Source organism: Jatropha curcas, chromosome 7, assembly GCF_041381405.1.
Source record: "Jatropha curcas cultivar XTBG-Jc1 chromosome 7, XTBG_Jcur_1.0, whole genome shotgun sequence".
In the NCBI taxonomy this organism is placed as follows: Eukaryota; Viridiplantae; Streptophyta; class Magnoliopsida; order Malpighiales; family Euphorbiaceae; genus Jatropha; species Jatropha curcas.
In genome coordinates this window covers 21,106,624-21,124,821 of record NC_143157.1, presented here as the reverse complement: position 1 = coordinate 21,124,821, position 18,198 = coordinate 21,106,624, and the positions used below count along the sequence as shown (strand labels likewise).

The window sequence follows — 18,198 nt, the reverse complement described above, 5'->3', positions numbered from 1 at the left end:
TGATTGGCTCCATGATTTCAATTTTTATATACTGAAATGTGTGTAGAATCTCTATAATATGTGAATTGTATATTTGGTTGAATTACAAATTTACATTTGTGGGTGTCTTGCATTGAAAAAAATGAAATTTCTATTTCAGTTATGTGTTTTATGTAAATACAGATATAACGACATGTATACATATATATACATATATCAGTTTTTTCTGTTAGAATTAGAACTAACCATTTTGATATTTGCCATCAATCTCCACGCATGTACACTTTCAGAGACTCTCATATGAAAATGGAAGTCAGAAAATTTCATGAATTAATGCAAGAAGGTAATATATAGATAACTAGCATTAAAGCACGGGTTTTTTAAAACTATGGTTTTTTAATACATTTTGTCGAAATTAAATTCCAATTCCAATTAGTTTTTTTAAAAATTAATTTGTATAATGAAAGCTTTTAATATTAAATTCAAAATTAATTTTTATATTTACCCCTTAACATGCCGGTTTAAAATTTAAAAAATATTTAAATGTGAAAAGTAAAAAATATAAAGTTATTGCAAATATAACAGTCTGTTTATCTTTAATTTCTCATCTAAAATGCCCGGAATGTTAGCACAAATATTCAAAAAAAAAAGATTAATTTACAGTTGAATTAAAATTGACAGTTTATGTAAAAGGTTTTTACATCATTAGACAAAAGGAACTAAGTCTTAAAGTGATAGCATATAATTTTCCTATAATAACAAAGATAAAAAACAATTAAATACAAATATTTAAAATGATATCATTAATTTTAATTGGTTATGCAAATAATAAAAATGTAAAATATTATATTTAATCTTTTCATCCAGCAATATCATCTGTGTACTCGTAAAATCTCCACCATTGTTGAAAGACACTCCCACAACCGTGATATCCTCACTTTTATTTTTCAATAATCTCTATTTGTATTCAAATTTTTAATTATATTGTAATTTTCACTTATATTTGATAGTTTACATCTGCAAAAATATGTTAAATAATCTTTAAAAAAGGAGACAAAAAAAAATTGTGTAAGAACTACTTACCCATTAATGAAAATAGTTGAAATGCTGAAAATTTTAAACTTTTAAGAAAAAATGAATAATATATTTAAAAGGAGGGGCCAATACACTTTTATAAAAAATATATAATAATATAGTGATACAACTTATATATATAGTATTTTTAAGAAAGTTAAAGTGTTTCTTGAGAGTGAATAATTAAAAAAAAGTGCATTACTGCATCATTTAAAAAAAAAATTAAACGGAAACACTAACAAAGCTACGCAAATAACCAAATCAAACGTTAAAAACATTAAATACACTAATAAAGCGTTGAAATATTTTTGTAACTTCACAAAGTTGAAGCATTAATACACATAAACATTTGTTATTAAACTTTATCATTTTCTAAAAACTAATAATTAATAATAATTACTTAAAGTCATTAATACATTAAATAACCAAATCAAAAACACTAATTCAAAATAAATCCAAACCAAAACAATACATTAAATAATCAAATCAAACCAAATAAAAAATGCTAACTCAAAATAAATCCAAACTAAATCAATACATTAATATATTGAATAATCAAACCAAATCAAACTAGAAACACTAATTCTAAATAAATTCAAATCAAATCAAACCAAACTAATACATTTTATACATTAAATGAGCAAATCAAACCATGCCAAGTGGATGACTAATTGGAGGAATATGCCACATGTCAAATTAAAATTCTAAGTGGATATGCTACATGTCAACTTTCTCGGGAAAAAATGCTTGCTATATATATATATATATATATATATATATATATATGTTGATTAAAGAGTTCTTTTTTTTTTTTCCTTTTTTCTTTTCTTTCACTTGTGTGATTAAGTTGATTGGTTTTTAAAAAATTTTTATCAATGTTTAGTTTGATGTGTTGGGAGATGAATCCATATTAAAAAAAATATATAAAAAAAAGTGTTATATAGAATAAGTGATGGATGCACTAATTAGATAAGAGCTTACTCTTGTTCTCATACAAATGCGATACTTCTCTTATTCTCATACAAGTTTCCTTTTGATTCATTTTCCTTCTCTCATGGCTGCATTTAGTTCGACTAATTCATTTGCAGATGTGTTCTATGTTGGCTTGAATTTGGAGGAACAGCAGGGTCATGTTGAGGTATCGGAACCCGAGAATGCGGAGGGTGATGAGGAGGTTTTTGACTCCCCTTTGTGTGTGGTTGGCAGGCTCCTGACCGAGAAGCAAATTTATTTCTTAGCCTTCAAACAGACTATGGCTTCGATTTGGAGACCATTCCGGGGAATGCTTGTCAAGGATTTAGGCAACAATGCCTTTTTGCTGCAGTTTATGCACCTAATGGATCGTGATCGAGTCCTCAATGGGGGTCCATGGAATTTTATGCAGAACTTAATAGTGTTGAAACAAGTTCCAGTGGATATGAAGCCAAAGCAGGTGGAGTTGACTAAGGTGGATTTCTGGGTACAGTTATTCAATTATCCTGTAGGTTGTAAATCGGAGCGGGTATTTCGGGATGTTGGTAACTTTATTGGTTCCTTTATGGAAGCGGATCAACGTAACTATTCCATAATATGGAGTGACTGTATACGGATTCAGGTTTCTATGGATGTTATTAGACCTTTAAACGACGTCCCCAACTGAAGAAACCTAATGGTGACTGGGAGTGGATACATTTTAAATATGGATGCTTATTTACGTTTTTTTTTCTGTGGCTTACTTGGCCACTCTGATCATTTTTGTTCGAATTTGTTGGATCATCCGAGTGTTGAACGGGACCAGTTTGCCTATGGTGCTTGGATGAGAGCTGATAATCGCCGCTCAAAAAACATTGGTGAGCGCTGGTTGTTATTCAAAGTTAGACATCCTGAACGGTGGCCAGCATGGGGGGTTTCAAGGTGGTGGTCCAGTTCCTATGGAATCGGATCCAACTAGTTTTGAATTCGGTTTCTCTCATTCAAATCCCGTCAATTTTGCTACAGGAGTTATGGGCGGTGTATCTCGGTGGTATTCTTTTTGGAATATGAATGAAGATTCTGCAGTTCCTACGGGCTTGTGTGTTGGAGAACTGAAACGACGTCGGGTTGATGGGTTGGGAAAGGAGGTGGTCATGGAGCAAGATCCTAGTTCGAATATGGACATTTTTTACGGTTCAAAAATGACAAGGAGGCGGGTCCTGGGTCCCAAGCCCGCCAGGCCCAATGAGTTTTATGTTGGAATTGCCGTGGGCTTAGGAACCCAAGTACAGTTCCAGAACTGCAAGAATTAGTGTCTCAAAAGTGGCCCACTTTAATTTTTTTTAATGGAAACTCTTGTTAGCTGGAATAAAATTGAGTGGATTAAGAGGCTTTTAGGGTATGAAGGCCTCTTTGTTGTGAGCCCACAGTGTGATAGTGGTTGTTTGGCTTTATTGTGGAAGGAAAAAATTAATTGTTCACTTATTAGCTATAACAAATATTATATTGATGTTGGTCTTTATGTTACTAGTGTTCAACCTTATCGCTTTACTGGCTTTTATGGTTTACCTGAACGGAATCGTCGATAGGAGTCATGGAATTTACTATTGTCTCTGAAAGCCTGGTCTGTTTTACCATGGTGAGTTGCAGGAGATTTTAATGATATTTTAGCCCATAGTGAGAAGGCAGGGCGGGTCGAGGGAATTAGTTTACTTGGGAGCGAGTTCGTGGAATGGAGGACTGGGTTTCGGAAAGGCTAGATCGAGCTTTAGCTTCAAATGGGTGGCTTCGCCAATTCGATAATGCTTAGTTGTTTCATTTAGATACAACTTCAAGTGACAATATTGCTATATTTATGTCTCTTGGCCTGGCTATTATTCGCTATATGCAGCGTCCGTTCAAGTTTGAGAACGCATGGTTGAGTGATGGGAATATTCATACTGTGGTTCGTAAGGTGTGGGAGGCAGGAGGTGGTTTGGATATTAATCAGCGAATTATTGGTTGTAGGGCATAGCTGAAACAGTGGGGCCTGGAACGTAGAGTGCTATTCAAGGAAAAGTTGAGAATTAGTAAACAACAAATGAGCCGCAATAAATCGCAGCAAGATTCTCAGTCTGTGGAATTGTATCGAACGTCTCTTGCAACGTATATGGAAGTGTTGTGTCAACAGGAGGCATACTGGAAACAAAGACCAAAACAACTCTGGCTACGGGATGGTGATCTGAACACTAAGCATTTGCATTCTATGGCGATAAGGAGGAGAAAGAAAAATTCCATTTACCAGCTTCGAGACAACAGTGGCAATTGGGTTGGTTGAGATGATGGGTTGCCAGGATTTGAACTTGTAGTATTACTCAAAATTGTTTATGACTCAATAGGGGGAGTTTGATTCAGTGTTGGTCTGTGTTGGGTCTAAGATAACGGATGTCCAGAATTTAAAGTTGTAAAAGCCGTTTGTTGCTGCCGAGATTAGAGCAGCTGTGTTTGCTATGCATCCGGATAAAGCCTCCAGTCTGGATGCTCTAACTTCGGCTTTCTTTTAGTCTTTTTGGCCTATTGTTGTTGAAGATGTTAGTCGAGCATGCATAGACTTTTTGAATCATGGCACAATGCATCCGAGCCGGAATGAAACTAATATTATCCTTATTCCCAAAAAAAAGCAGCCAGAGGTCATTTCGGATCTTCGTCCCATCTCACTCTGTAATGTCATTGACAAGATTATCTCGAAAGTCAGGGCAAATCGTCTCGGAGATATGTTAGCTACAGTGATTTGAGATTCTCAAAGTGATTTCATTCCTGATCGGTCTATTACGGATGATGTAATGATTGCCATTGAGGTCATGCATTTCTTAAAATGGAAAACTTAGGGAAAGGGTGGGATTGCTGCTTTGAAAATAGACATGTCTAAAGCATGTGATCATGTTGAGTGGGTATTCTTGCAACAGGTGATGTTAAAAATTGGCTTTTCAGGTGTTTGGGTTGATAAGGTTATGGTTATGGTCTCCATGTTACTTATCAGATTACTCACAATGGTTCATCATATGGTCCGATTGTGTCGTCCTGTGGTTTATGACAAGGTGATCCAATATCGCCATATCTTTTTATGATATGTGCTGAAGCTCTTTCTCGTTTGTTGCTGCATTTTGAAAGGCACGGCCAATTGACGGGTTGCAAGATTTCACAGTAGGCCCCTTCTGTGAGCCATTTATTTTTTGCGGATGATGCGCTATATTTTTTCGAGGCAACACTTGCTGAGTGCTATGTTGTTAAGCAGTGTTTAGCTATATATCAACGTGCTTCTGGTCAACAAGTTAATTATTCTACATCTAAAATTTACTTTAGTCACAACACGAGTGAAGAGGTTCAAGATGTTATTTGCAATCTCATGAATGTTTCACGAGCTAATGGCTTTTCTAAGTACTTGGAGTTGCCATCGGTGGTTGGAAAAAATAAGAGAGAAGTTTTTAGTTATGTGGTCGATAAGGTATAGAAGCGGCTGAAAGACTGGAAGGGAAGTCTTCTATTGAGAGCGGGTAAAGAAGTTTTGCTCAAAATGGTTGTTCAGACAGTTTTGAATATTTGTTTATTTTTATCTTGCCACAGACTGTTTGTGATGCTATTGAGAAATTTATGAACAAATTCTGGTTGAGGAATTCAATTGATAGTGATACTAGTATCCATTGGTACAGTTGATACTGATACTAGTATCCATTGGTACAGTTGGCGAAAGCTTGTGAGGAGTAAAAGTCATGGTGGTTTGGGTTTTCGGAATCTTCAGCATTTTAATATTTTGCTACTTGTAAAACAGGGATGGAAATTTATGACAAGTCTGAATTCTTTTGTTTCCCGCCTCTATAAGGCAAGGTATTTTAGTGATGTTAGTTTTTTGTGAGGCTAAACTTGGCCGGAATCCGAGTTACATATGGAAAAGCATTATGGACGGTCAATGTTTATTTCATATGGGTTGTTTGCATCGTATTGGTGATGGGGTATCAATTAATGTTTTTCGTCACCCTTGGTTGTCGAACCTAGCTGCTCCGTTTGTAACAAGTGTTAATTCTACTGGTTTGGATGAGGTGTTGGTTGCTCTCTTACTATTGCCTCATGGCAGGGGTTGGGATATGAAGGTTTTGCAGCAGTTGTTTTCGCAGCATGAGATATCGGATATCCTGGCTATCCCTCTCTGTTCTTCGCGTTTTGGTGATGGATGGTTATGGTGGCATGTGCCTACAGGTGTTTATACGGTACGTAGAGGTTATTCTTTGTTGTCTGCTCATAATATTCAACCTGCAGGAGAGAATGGTTAGATTTGGGAATGGCTTTGGATGGTTGCGGAGCCACCGAAAGTGGCAAATTTTGTCTGGAGGTTAGCTTCCAATATTATTCCAGTGCTACAGAATCTTCTTATTCGAAAAGTGCAGGTGAGTCGAGTTTGTCCAACGTGTCATGGTGATGATGAATCCATCTTGCACTATTTTTTATATTGCCCGATTGCTATGCAGTGCTGGAAATTGCTTGATGGCGTGGTTTGGGGCCTGTTTACTAATGTCAAAATATGGTTGGCTTTTGTTCAACGAAACTATGATAAACAAAATTGCAATCTCTTTTTTTGCTTGCTGTGGATGCTTTGGTTTGTAGGAATAAGGTTTTGTGGGACTACAAGTCTCTCTCGGCTCCTGCGCTTGTCTTTTGAGCTCAGCAATTGCTCGTGGAGTGGCAGACGACCGCAAGCTTCCAAATCTGTATCTAAGGTGGTGCATCTTCCATTCCCTGTTGCACGGTGTCCATTGCAGGTAATGCTTTAAAATGTAATATTGATGCTGCATATGATGCTTCTTCTAGGAGAGCTATTATTGCCTGGATTTTATGTGATTAACATGGACTATGTAAAGGGGGCAAGCTGTGTGCTGTGAATGGGGCCTACAGCTCAGTTTTGGTAGAGGCGATTGGATTGGCTTTCGAGAAGCTCTTATTTGGTTAAACGGAAGGGATTCACAGCAAACATAATCATCGAATATGATTCTATATTTGTGGTTCAAGCTTTGGAAAGTAGAAGAGCAGATAGTTCTTATTTGGGTAGTGTTATTACAGATTGCAAAGCTCTTATTAGTGAGTTAGCTTCTTTCGCTTTTCGTTTTGTTAAGAAGTCAGCGAACTAGTGCGCCCATCAATTAGATCGGGCATCTGTTTCTGTGTCTAGTTCTTTGGAGTGGGATGATATTCCTCCATAAATTATTTCAGATGTATTATTTTTTGATTCAATGAATTAATAAGCACATTTACATTTTTGAAAAAAAAAAAAAAAAAAAGAGTGATGGATGCACTAACACAAGTAAAGTAGTTTTTATATAAAATTGATTCCAAAGTTTCCAAAACTCAATTATTTTTAAGCCCATAATTTGAAGCTGATTCTTATATGTTCAAAATCACTATGCTTTTCATGTGTGAAGTTTGAAGCTTCTGTATGTGGGAGATGAATTAAGCCCAAATGGCTAGGGACCCATCTTCAAAATGGACTTCTAACACCAATGATGTGCAAGAATGTTGCAACAATTAAATTTAATGGTCTGTTTTGCAATTTTAACTGTTTTAGCAGCTGTTAGCTATTTTAATAGTTGTCAAGTATTTTACTAGTGGTTAGCTGTTAGATATTAATTGTTAATGGGTTAGCTGGTTAGCTATTGTTTTATTGAAGGGTATGAAAGCGGAAAGCAAGATAAAGATAAGTGATGAATTTAAGTATCATAAAAAAAATTATAAAACGGTAAACATTAATGAAAATAACATTTCATGAAATACTGTCTTAAACTCTAAACATTAGTATAGATATTGTATTATCGAACGCTATAATTAATTAAGATATTGTTTTAATCCAATCAAAACACTAAACACTACTTCAAACACTATTGCTGAACAACGTTTAGTAATTTCCAACAAAAAATTACATGAAAAATAAACTTACAATTAATTAATTGCAAGATGGCTTTCATAACATTTTTAATGGTCCAACCTGAAATTGTTTCCAAATTATTGAGCTTTTTAACAATTTTATTTTATATCACTTATATTATCCAAGACTCAAAATTCACCACTTAAATTTTCAAGATTTAATTTTTAATTTTATCAAACATGACTTCAACCTTGTTAAGGTATTAAATAATAAAATATCATAATATATTAATCATTACAAACCACACAACTAGTCTTCAAGATTTAAAGATCAATAGTAGAAAAAATAATTTTTTAGAAAATGAAAAAATTTTAAGGATAAATTACTAATTAATCTCTTTAGTTTGGTAAAATTAACTATTTAGGTCTTGCATATTTAAAAATAAATTGATTATTATAATTTGCTCCTGACCGACGGTAAGTCCTTCCATCTAAAATTTATAGTTTTGCTATTAATTTTTAATAAAAGAATGAAATACCTTTCTATTATACTTCATAATTTATATTAAAAGGGTCAAATTTGAACAAAAAGACCAATTGTCAGATGATTTTAAATTTAGGGATGCATTCATATTTTTTGCAAAAGGTAGACACTAAATAGTTGATGTCATCAAATCACACGGAGCAAATAGTGTATGAAATAAAATAACAAATGGATAAAAAAAATTTTTTAAAAAGAGCTAAATGTGTAAATTTTAGAAAATAATTTTGCAAATAATACATAAATTAAATAATTTTTTTAAAAAAAAAATTGGGAGCCAAGTCAACATTTTGTTAAAAAAATGCCTACTCTGGAGTTGTCCACCTATGGAGCATGGTTTCATATTTGTTTTGAATTTTGAATGGAGATAAGTAACGCCTACTTCTTTGAATTTTCCTTCAGTACACCGGTTGGCCTTTGGAGGACCTTTTGACTTTCACAGTTTAAAAAAAAAAAAAAAAAAAGAAAAAAAAAAAAAGAACAGAGTCTTGGTCAAAATGCATCAACTATTTATGAATATTTGAAGATAAGAAAACAAAATTTTTTCATATCTCACTTCAACTGACACATTATTCATACTTTAATCAAGTTAGAGCCTAGAAAAATGGGAGCAAAATGATTTAAGAAATAATTCAAATCTCAGTTGGCTTGGATTCTTATTTTATAAAAGTAAATTTTACAAAAAATCATTTTTTAATTTTTATTTATAGTGTCCAAAAGGAAAAAAAAAATTTACAATCTATAATTTTTCATCAAAAAATCAAAATTAACTATTGTACATCATTGTTTTACTTTATTTACTTTTCTAAATTATTACACTTCTTTCTTATTTCTTTTTCTTTCATTATTTTATTTTATTTTGAAATAAAAAAATTAGTCTAAATTTTGAGAATTTTTTAGGAAAATAGATAAATCATTTTTATTTTTTTTTCAAGAATCCATAATTTTTTTATTTTTTTTATTTTTATTTGTATATTATTTTTTTCATTGTTCCTTATTCTTGGATCGCCTATTCACTGGTTACTGAATCTGAAATCATCTCATTTTTTGCTTCAAGAATTCAAATTTTTTTACTTTTTTTTACTTTTTTTTTTCTATTTCTAATGGTACATTGTTTTTTCCATTGTTCTTTATTTTTTGAATCTAAAATCTCATTTTTTCTTACTGAAAGTATCATTACTTTGTTTTAATTGATTGTTTTATGTCTCTTACGAACTGATGTCTCTATTTGTTATTGATTTTTGGTTTAAATGATATAGCTTGTGTTGTTTATATATAAATTTGTGCGTTTTATGTGTTTTTGAATGTAATGTGATGGAATCTGAAATCAGAAGTATCTTTCTTTTCTTTTAGCTCCGTTTTTCATATTTGAGGTCCATCCCCTTGTGTGTTTGTCACACGCGTTGATCCAGAGGCAAAACTGAGCAATTTGGTTTGATTTTTGCAAGGTAGTGGGTTTTTAGGCTAAAAAAGCAAATTAAGATGGATTACGTTAAATTGATAATGTGACATCCCGACCCGTCAAAGCGATCCTAAGAATGACAGGCTAGCTAAGGTAGTGGAATGCGGGACACATGAATGAATCGAATCATATCTCGAAAAGGGGAAAACTAATCATTAAATGCGCCTTTTGGTGGAATGACTGGAGAGTTGGAAAAACTTCAGGGTTAAGCGTGCTCACTTAATAGAAATCCTAGGATAGGTGACCTCCTGGAAAGTTTCTCATTTCACCTGCGGGACAAAACTGTGCGGGGACTACACTGAGGTATAGGGCGTCCGTAGACTACACCAAAGCGGACAATTCCTCTGGTGATTAGAGTCGGGGCGTGACAGATAATATCCCAAGTTGAAGAACAATGGTAAAAATATACTCATACTACCACCGTTCCATAATACTTGTTATATTTGAAAAAATAGTTAGTTCTAAAATACTCGTCACAATAAATTATTTTTTCTATGTTTAACCTATGTATATGACCAATTATTTCTCCAATTCTTCAAAAAAAAAATTTTCTCTCTTTACTTATTGCTACCTATTTGTGTTTCCAAAATCTCTCCACGACTATGATTAGATAAAACATGAGAATTGAATAGTCTAACATTTAATTTGGTGTTTGGAATATTAAATTAAAGGTAATATAGTCAATTTACTTAATAATTTATTATAAATTAGAAAAATAATGATTTTTTTCTAGGTTAGGTTCGGGTGTATTGGGGAGTTTATTGGCTCGGATTAGATTACTTGGATAAATTAAATTTTTCCCAGTATGTTTTATTATAATAAAATAACTTAATTTGGCTGATAGAAAAAATTTATGGTTATTTTTAAGGAATATAAAATTTCAAATGTGACTAGTGTTATAGAAGCAGTCGGTAATAAGAACATGATATGCAAAGTGAAAATGTAAACCATTAATAATACCAACCACCTATGTGTGTGTGTATATATATATATTGAAATGTACCAACTCTCTGTTAATATTTAATTAAATAACATGAGACGAGCCCTCCACCCACATGCAATAATAAAATATTTTAAAATAATAAAGCATAAGGAGTTGAGTTTTTGATTGTACACTACAAATAATTCTCATCGGTTTTGGTCAACAAAGTTACGCTTAAACCAAATTATAAAATTACCAAAGTCCAAAGCCAGCCGGCTAGGAGCGCAACATTGGTGTGTTTGTATATATATATATATATATATATATATATATATATATATAATTTAATAATATTCAGAATAGGGAAAAATATTTATCCGTTTTCATTTAATTTTTAAAAAAAATACAAACCGGACCTTTTTTTTAATTAAGGATAGAAAAACTCTTAGAGAGTATATAAATTCCATCTCTGAAAAAACGTATTTACTGATAAAATTAAAAATTTTTATACTTTATCCCTTAAAGGGCATTGGAAAAAAAAAATAAAAAAAAATAACAAACTCACTTACCCTGTTTACGAAGATGATCCCCGACTAAGCTGGACTCTTTAGTGCTAACTCAAAGAATTTTTTTTCAATTATTTTTTGGATTTACTATTTAGTGTAAATTATCGGTATTCGAATTCCATTATCAATTACCGCCTAATTCGACTCAGGACTTAGTTACAATTAAGGTTAATCGCCTCTCCTTATAGGTGCATTTAGTGAATCGAACCTGAGAGCTATTTCCACATGTCTAATCTGTATTGTCAATTAAATTACAACCCGTTGGTTAAGAAAAATTAGTTAATATAGTTAAACTATATTTTTTTAGTTTTTTTTTTCAAAAATATCCCTTTATACTATTAAATGATGCATATCAATTTAGGGAATATGGATATAAATTAAATAGGTATATATTAAAAAATTAAATAATGAATAATCTTTTTTTAAAAGACAAGACTATTTATCTAAAAAAAATAAGACTATATTTTAAAATAGATGAAAAAGAAAAATGAATCTATATATATTGAACGAAGGATTATTAGTTAACGCGTTAATTTAATAGAGTTTCCAAAAAGATTAATTTTATAACAATATAATAGATATGGTGAGTGCAAATTTAAGCAGGTAATTGTTGGTGAAGCTTAGTGGAGATGGCCAAGTGGAGGAATCTAATTTGGTGAAGCTTAGTGGAGATGGCTTTCAAACCCTTCCTCTTCCAGTTTTTGTAATTTCTACTCAATTTACTTTTTATTGAGTGAACCGATTATTTTTTTATTGAGCGAACCGATTATATTAATCTTAATTTATAATATTTAATGAATAAAAAGTAATTATTATTTTTTAAATATAAAAAATAAAAAAAATAATTTTAAATATTATTTATTAAATTTATAAATATGATAAATATTTGGACCACAGAATATATATTGCTTGCCCATTAAAAGTCGTATGGCTAGATCTTAGTCAAAAAAGGATTGCTTAAATATACATATATAAACATATGTATTCAATTAGTCTTCCAAATAATAATTAATTCTTGCTTATTTGATGCTGTGAAAGAAGCTGAACGTTAGTCAAAGATTATTATTATTATATTAAATTATACTAACCTTGTCTTCATGCACGACTGGAGGTCAATTGGTAACTCCGTACCCCATTCTGCTATAAAATGCTCCCAACACTGGCAGAGGCTTGCACATGTTCTTTCTTCTTCTTCTTCTTCCAAGATAGAATTAGTAAGCCAAAAGACCAATCATGGCCAGCTCTTCCTCGCCTGCTCCTACTGCTAAGAGGTAAGCATAATAATAATTTCCTTAATTAGATTTTCTTAATTAAGGCCCTCTCATACTCTCCGGCTCTTAACCTCCCTTCTGATTATAGTCAAGCAGTTGTTGAGTCTTGATTTCTGATAAAAAATTATTGATGCAGATTAGAAGGCAAGGTAGCTTTGATAACCGGAGGAGCTAGTGGAATTGGCGAGTGCACTGCACGGCTCTTTGCACGACACGGCGCTAAGGTCATAATCGCGGATGTTCAATCCGAATTGGGTCGCTCTGTAGCAGAGAAAATCGGATCCGAAACCGGCCAACCAGTTACATACGTGGATTGCAACGTAACAGTAGAATCCGACGTGGAAAACGCAGTGAACACTGCCGTTTCACTGCACGGAAAGTTAGATATAATGTTCAACAACGCTGGAATCGCAGGAAACAACCACGACAAGATATTGTCAACAGAACGGGAAGATTTCATGCGGGTTTTGGACATCAATATCTACGGTGGAGTTCTGGGAGCCAAACACGCCGCAAGAGTAATGATTCCAGAAAAGAAAGGGTGTATTCTATTTACAGCAAGTGTTTCTTCAGCTTTATATGGCGGGCCTTATGCTTATACAGCTTCAAAGCACGCCGTTGTTGGGTTAGCCAAGAACTTGGCAATAGAGTTGGGGCAACATGGAATAAGGGTTAATTGCATTTCTCCAGGCGCAGTACAAACCGGCTTGGCGAAACAATTGGGTTTGAGCGAACAGCAAGTTCAAGAATGGAGTTCTGCTTTGGCCAATCTGAAAGTGGTCAAGTTAGAGGTCAATGATATTGCTGAGGCTGCTTTGTACCTTGCTAGTGATGATTCAAAATTTGTTAGTGGGTTGAATCTTTTGGTTGATGGAGCTGCTAGCTTGCCTACTACTACAAGAGCTTATTAGCATTTTATTATCTGAAAACCACAAGATTACAAATAATTTTGCAGATTTCTCAAGCTAATTTTGCTGCAAATTCCATTGTATTTTATTCTATCAACTGCACAAGAGTGCCATTAATAAATGATTTCTTCCAATTAAGTTTTATTATTTATTTATTTGATTGTGATAGCTTTTATCACAAAATATTACACTTTTTGTTTCAATGGTTATGATAAATTTAATTAAATTAAAAAAGAAAATAGTATAAACTAAGAACTATTTTTTTTAAAAAAAAAAAAAAAAAAAAAAGAAAAAGAAAAAAGCAGAGTAAGAGAAAAGAACTACGAAAGACACAACAAAATCATGCAACACCAACACAGACACTCACATGGTGAGTCTGACCGTAAAAAATATAATAATGAAACGAATTATATACCTACAAGAAATAAAAAATGAACATTTCCTTGTATTATTCTGACAACATCAGCTACCGAGCTGGTCATACTTTAAAACAATGCCAGGATAAATATTGTTGGTGGGACAATTCTAAAAACTCTGTAGCTTTTATCAGTTGGATTTATAGATCGGATTTAGATGTAAATCCTACTAATTATATGATTAATTTAATCGTTAATTGAACATCATCACAACCCACCATCCATATGCAATAAAATATTTTAAAATACTAAAAAATTATTTTCAGGTTTTGGTCAACAAAGTTAAGCTAATAACTTTCATCAATTGGTACTTTTCTTTCATCTTGATTAAATTTCTCATGTTTATTTTTTATAACTGTAGAATATGTAAGAAACAATTATATTATTAAGCAAATTGACATAGCTGTTTATGGATGAAATATAATAAATAATTAATAAAATGAATTTTTGAATAACTTTAAATATAAAATAGTATAACTCTAATTTATAGTAAATAATTTATATGTATTAAACCCTCATAATGTGCGGAAATACTATATATATATATATAGGAATAATTTATGATTAAGAGGAGTAACAACAAAATAACGACAAAACATAGTTTGCATATTCGATTGAAGGTAGTTTACAATTAATTTACCTGTTTATTTATAGTATTGCAATCCTAATCCTAATTGGGATAAGAAAGTGATTCAAAATAATTTTAAAATTAAAATAAAATTAAGTTCAAATTAAACCTTAATTAAATTATCCACCTACGGTAATATTCAGATACTATTACAATTGTACTGGGCCTATTCAAATCCTATATTCACTTTTGGGCCACAGCTTCAAGTTAAAATAGGCCAATAGTTTGGGCCAGAGTCAATATTTGTCAATCGACTTATTTATTTTCCCACATCAAACTAACATTTATTGAACCTATGTTTAGATTTTACCAACTGCCGAAGGAAGATTTGGAGTGGCAGTTAAATATAGAGCATGTCTTCTCGTTGCTGTACCACCAGGATTGTCAGACATGTCAAGATCTTCTGGCTTCTGTCCACCAGGAAGCTTCCAATCAAAATGATAGAGCAACTGTGCAAGTGGAAGCTCAACAGAAGCAAGACCAAATAACATTCCAGGACACCTCCTCCTTCCAGCTCCAAATGGGGTAAATTCAAAATTAGTCCCCTTAAAATCAATTGAACTATTAATGAATCTTTCTGGATAAAATCTCTCAGCTTCATCCCAATATTTTGGATCCCTTGCAATAGCCCATGCATTCACAATGACAGTAGATTTCGTAGCTATATTATAACCTTCAATTACACAATCCTCTCTGCTTTGTCTTGGGAGTAACAATGGGAGAGCTGGGTGTAATCTCAGAGTTTCTTTGATCACCAATTTCAAGTAGTTTAGTTCATGTAATCCTGCTTCATCAACCTTTCCTTTAGAACCAAAAACTTTCCTCACTTCTGCTTGTGCCTTTTCCATTGAGGGGTTTTTCACCATTTCTGACATTGCCCATTCTATGGTTGTTGATGACGCGTCACTACCGGCAATGAACATGTCCTGAAATATAAATAATAAAGATCATGACAAGTAATGGAGAAAACAAGTAATGAACAAAATCCAACCTAAGTTTTAAGTCAAACGAGAAATGAAGCAAGAGATATAATAACCAGGATTACTGCTTTGATGCTATCGTTGGATAGAGATGAATTAAGGTCCCCATTTTCTTGAAATTTCAAAAGAACATCTACAAGATCTTCTTCCTCTCGACTCTTTATGCCAGTATCCACCATTCTTTTTCTCTCTCTGTGTTCCATCACAATAGTTTCAATTATCTTATCTACTTCGCCATGGATCTTCTCTACTCTACGCCTTACAACACTAAGAGCATTAAACAATTTAATGGAGGGATACAAATCAGCAAGACTAATACTTCTCCCTGCTTCAACCAACTTTTCTACAGCCGGCACAAATACTTCTTCTCCTCGCGATACTTTACCACAGACAGCTCTTGAAATAATAGCATATGTCAACGAACTAGCCATTTTGCTAAAATTGATAGGGGATCCTGATCTTGAAGATATCGATTCAACGAGTTTAAACACTTCTTCTTCTCTGATTGATTTGAATGACTGTACACGCTTCGCAGTTAATAACTCGAGGGAACACATCTTTCGCAATTGTCGCCAATATTCTCCATAAGGTGCGAGTGCGATATCTGTGCATTTATAGCTTACTATATCACCGGCGAGGACAAAAGGCCTTTGAGCAAAATTTAAGTCGTGGGTTTTCATAACTTCTTGAGCAAGTTCCGGCGAAGAAATTACTACGGTGGTAATTTCGCCGAGCTGAAGGTGAATAATGGGTCCGTATTTACTGGATAGATCTCTCAGGCGGTGATAGGGTAAATCGCCAACTAAATTGTGAACGTTCCCTATTACAGGCAGTTTGTTTGGCCCTGGTGGTAGATTTGGAGTTGAGTTGGCTTTTGATTTCTTCCACATCCTTAATGCGATGAAAATGAAGAGTGCGGTGATGAAGAAAATGAGAGGCCCTCTCGATAAATTAAGAGAATAATTACTGCAGCAGAATAATTAAATTGTGACACACAGAAATTTGCATGGTTCACCTTCAACTTTATAGGGCTACGTTCACGGGACAAATTCCGAATTTTTCTTCCACTATAAAAATAGTAGGCTTACAAAGAGAGTAATACAAAATAGTGGCACTCACAAGTGTTTCCCAAAAACACTCCAATAATCTTCACTATTTTCTAAACCCTTAGTTTTAAGAACCCTCTTAAAACTAAAAACTCTCTAATATCTCTCACTTTTTGGTGTTTCGTTTTTGTGTGTTTAGAGGCTCCAATTCCTCTTCTATTTATAGGAGAAGAAAACTACTGTTGGCCAATTGTTTTATTTCAATGGTGCATGGGTCCCACTTGAGTGGGAACACCACCACCAATTAATAATGTGTGTGTGGGTACTCCACAATGTGGGTGGGTACTCCATAACAAATCTCCCCCTTCACACTCAAGTGAGGACGTCAGCCAAATTCTCCATCATCCCTGCAGCTAATCGGCAATATTCAAACTTGTCTTTTGGAAAAATCTTCGTTAACATATCTGATCCATTTTCATCTGTATGGATCTTCTCAAGCTGTAACTGCTTCATCTCCAGTACATCTCTGATCCAATAATATCTAACATCAATGTGTTTTGATCTTGAATGAAAAGAGGAATTCTTCCCAAGATGAATCGCACTCTGACTATCGCAGAATATCAAATATCGTTCTTGATGAATTCCGAGTTCATTCAAGAACTTCTGCATCCACAACAACTCTTTGCATGCTTCTGTTAGTGCTATGAATTCTGCTTTAGTTGTTGATAGAGCAATACACTTCTGTAATCTTGACTGCCATGACACGACTCCCCCTGCAAATGTGATTAGATACCTTGATGTGGACTTTCTCGAGTCAACATCCCCAACCATATCTGCATCAGTATAACCGACTAATACTGGCTTCTCATCTCCAAAGCATAAACATACTTTGGTCGTACATCGAAGATATTTGAAAATCCATTTCACTGCAGCCCAAAGTTCCTTGCCAGGATTTGAAAGAAACCGACTTACTACTCCGACTGAGTGAGCAATATCTGGCCGTGTACAAACCATGGCATACATTAAACTTCCAACAGCTGAAGCATATGAGATCTTTTCCATCTCTTCCTTTTCTCCATCGGTAGAAGGGCATTGTTTTGAGCTTAATTTAAAGTGATTAGCAAGAGGACAACTAACCACTTTAGCATTCTCCATTTTGAACCTTTGAAGTACTTTCTCAATGTACTTCTCCTGTGACAACTATAATTTCTTGGTTCTTCGATTTCTCGTAATCTTCATACCAAGAATTTGCTTTGCCGGTCCCAAGTCTTTCATAGCTGTTTCTTCAAGCTATTAATTCTGACAGAATTCTAACCAACAATCAACACATCATCTACATAGAGCAAGAGAATAATGTAGTCATTATCAGAGAATTTCTTTACGAAGACACAGTGATCTGAAGTAGTCTTTTTGTAACCTTGCTCCCCCATAACAGACTCAAACTTCTAGTACCACTGTCTTGGTGCCTGCTTCAAGCCATACAGGCTCTTCTTCAGTTTACAAACACAATCTTCTTTCCCCTTTTTTATGAAACCCTCTAGCTGCTCCATGTATATTTCTTCTTC

At 33.5% G+C, this 18,198-nt stretch overlaps 2 protein-coding genes across 3 annotated transcripts; one reads left to right on the top strand and one right to left on the bottom strand.

Moving 5' to 3' along the window:
* The first annotated feature begins 12,498 nt into the window (after positions 1-12,498).
* On the top strand, positions 12,499-13,701 carry LOC105629807 (short chain aldehyde dehydrogenase 1). Its single transcript, XM_012211448.3, has 2 exons — positions 12,499-12,655; positions 12,792-13,701. Exons 1-2 carry the CDS (start codon positions 12,618-12,620, stop codon positions 13,564-13,566), a joined length of 813 nt encoding a protein of 270 aa, XP_012066838.1. The 5' UTR covers positions 12,499-12,617; the 3' UTR covers positions 13,567-13,701.
* Positions 13,702-14,699: 998 nt separating this feature from the next.
* LOC105629818 (cytochrome P450 71D445) lies at positions 14,700-16,811 on the bottom strand. Of its 2 annotated transcripts, none has more exons than XM_089723643.1 (2): positions 15,644-16,811; positions 14,700-15,533 (listed from the first exon to the last, which is right to left on the bottom strand). In XM_089723643.1, exons 1-2 carry the CDS (start codon positions 16,475-16,477, stop codon positions 14,907-14,909), a joined length of 1,461 nt encoding a protein of 486 aa, XP_089579769.1. In that variant the 5' UTR covers positions 16,478-16,811; the 3' UTR covers positions 14,700-14,906. The 2 variants fall into 2 exon arrangements, with proteins under 2 accessions (XP_089579769.1, XP_089579770.1); XM_089723644.1 differs by having other exon boundaries at positions 15,653-16,811.
* Positions 16,812-18,198: the final 1,387 nt, after the last annotated feature.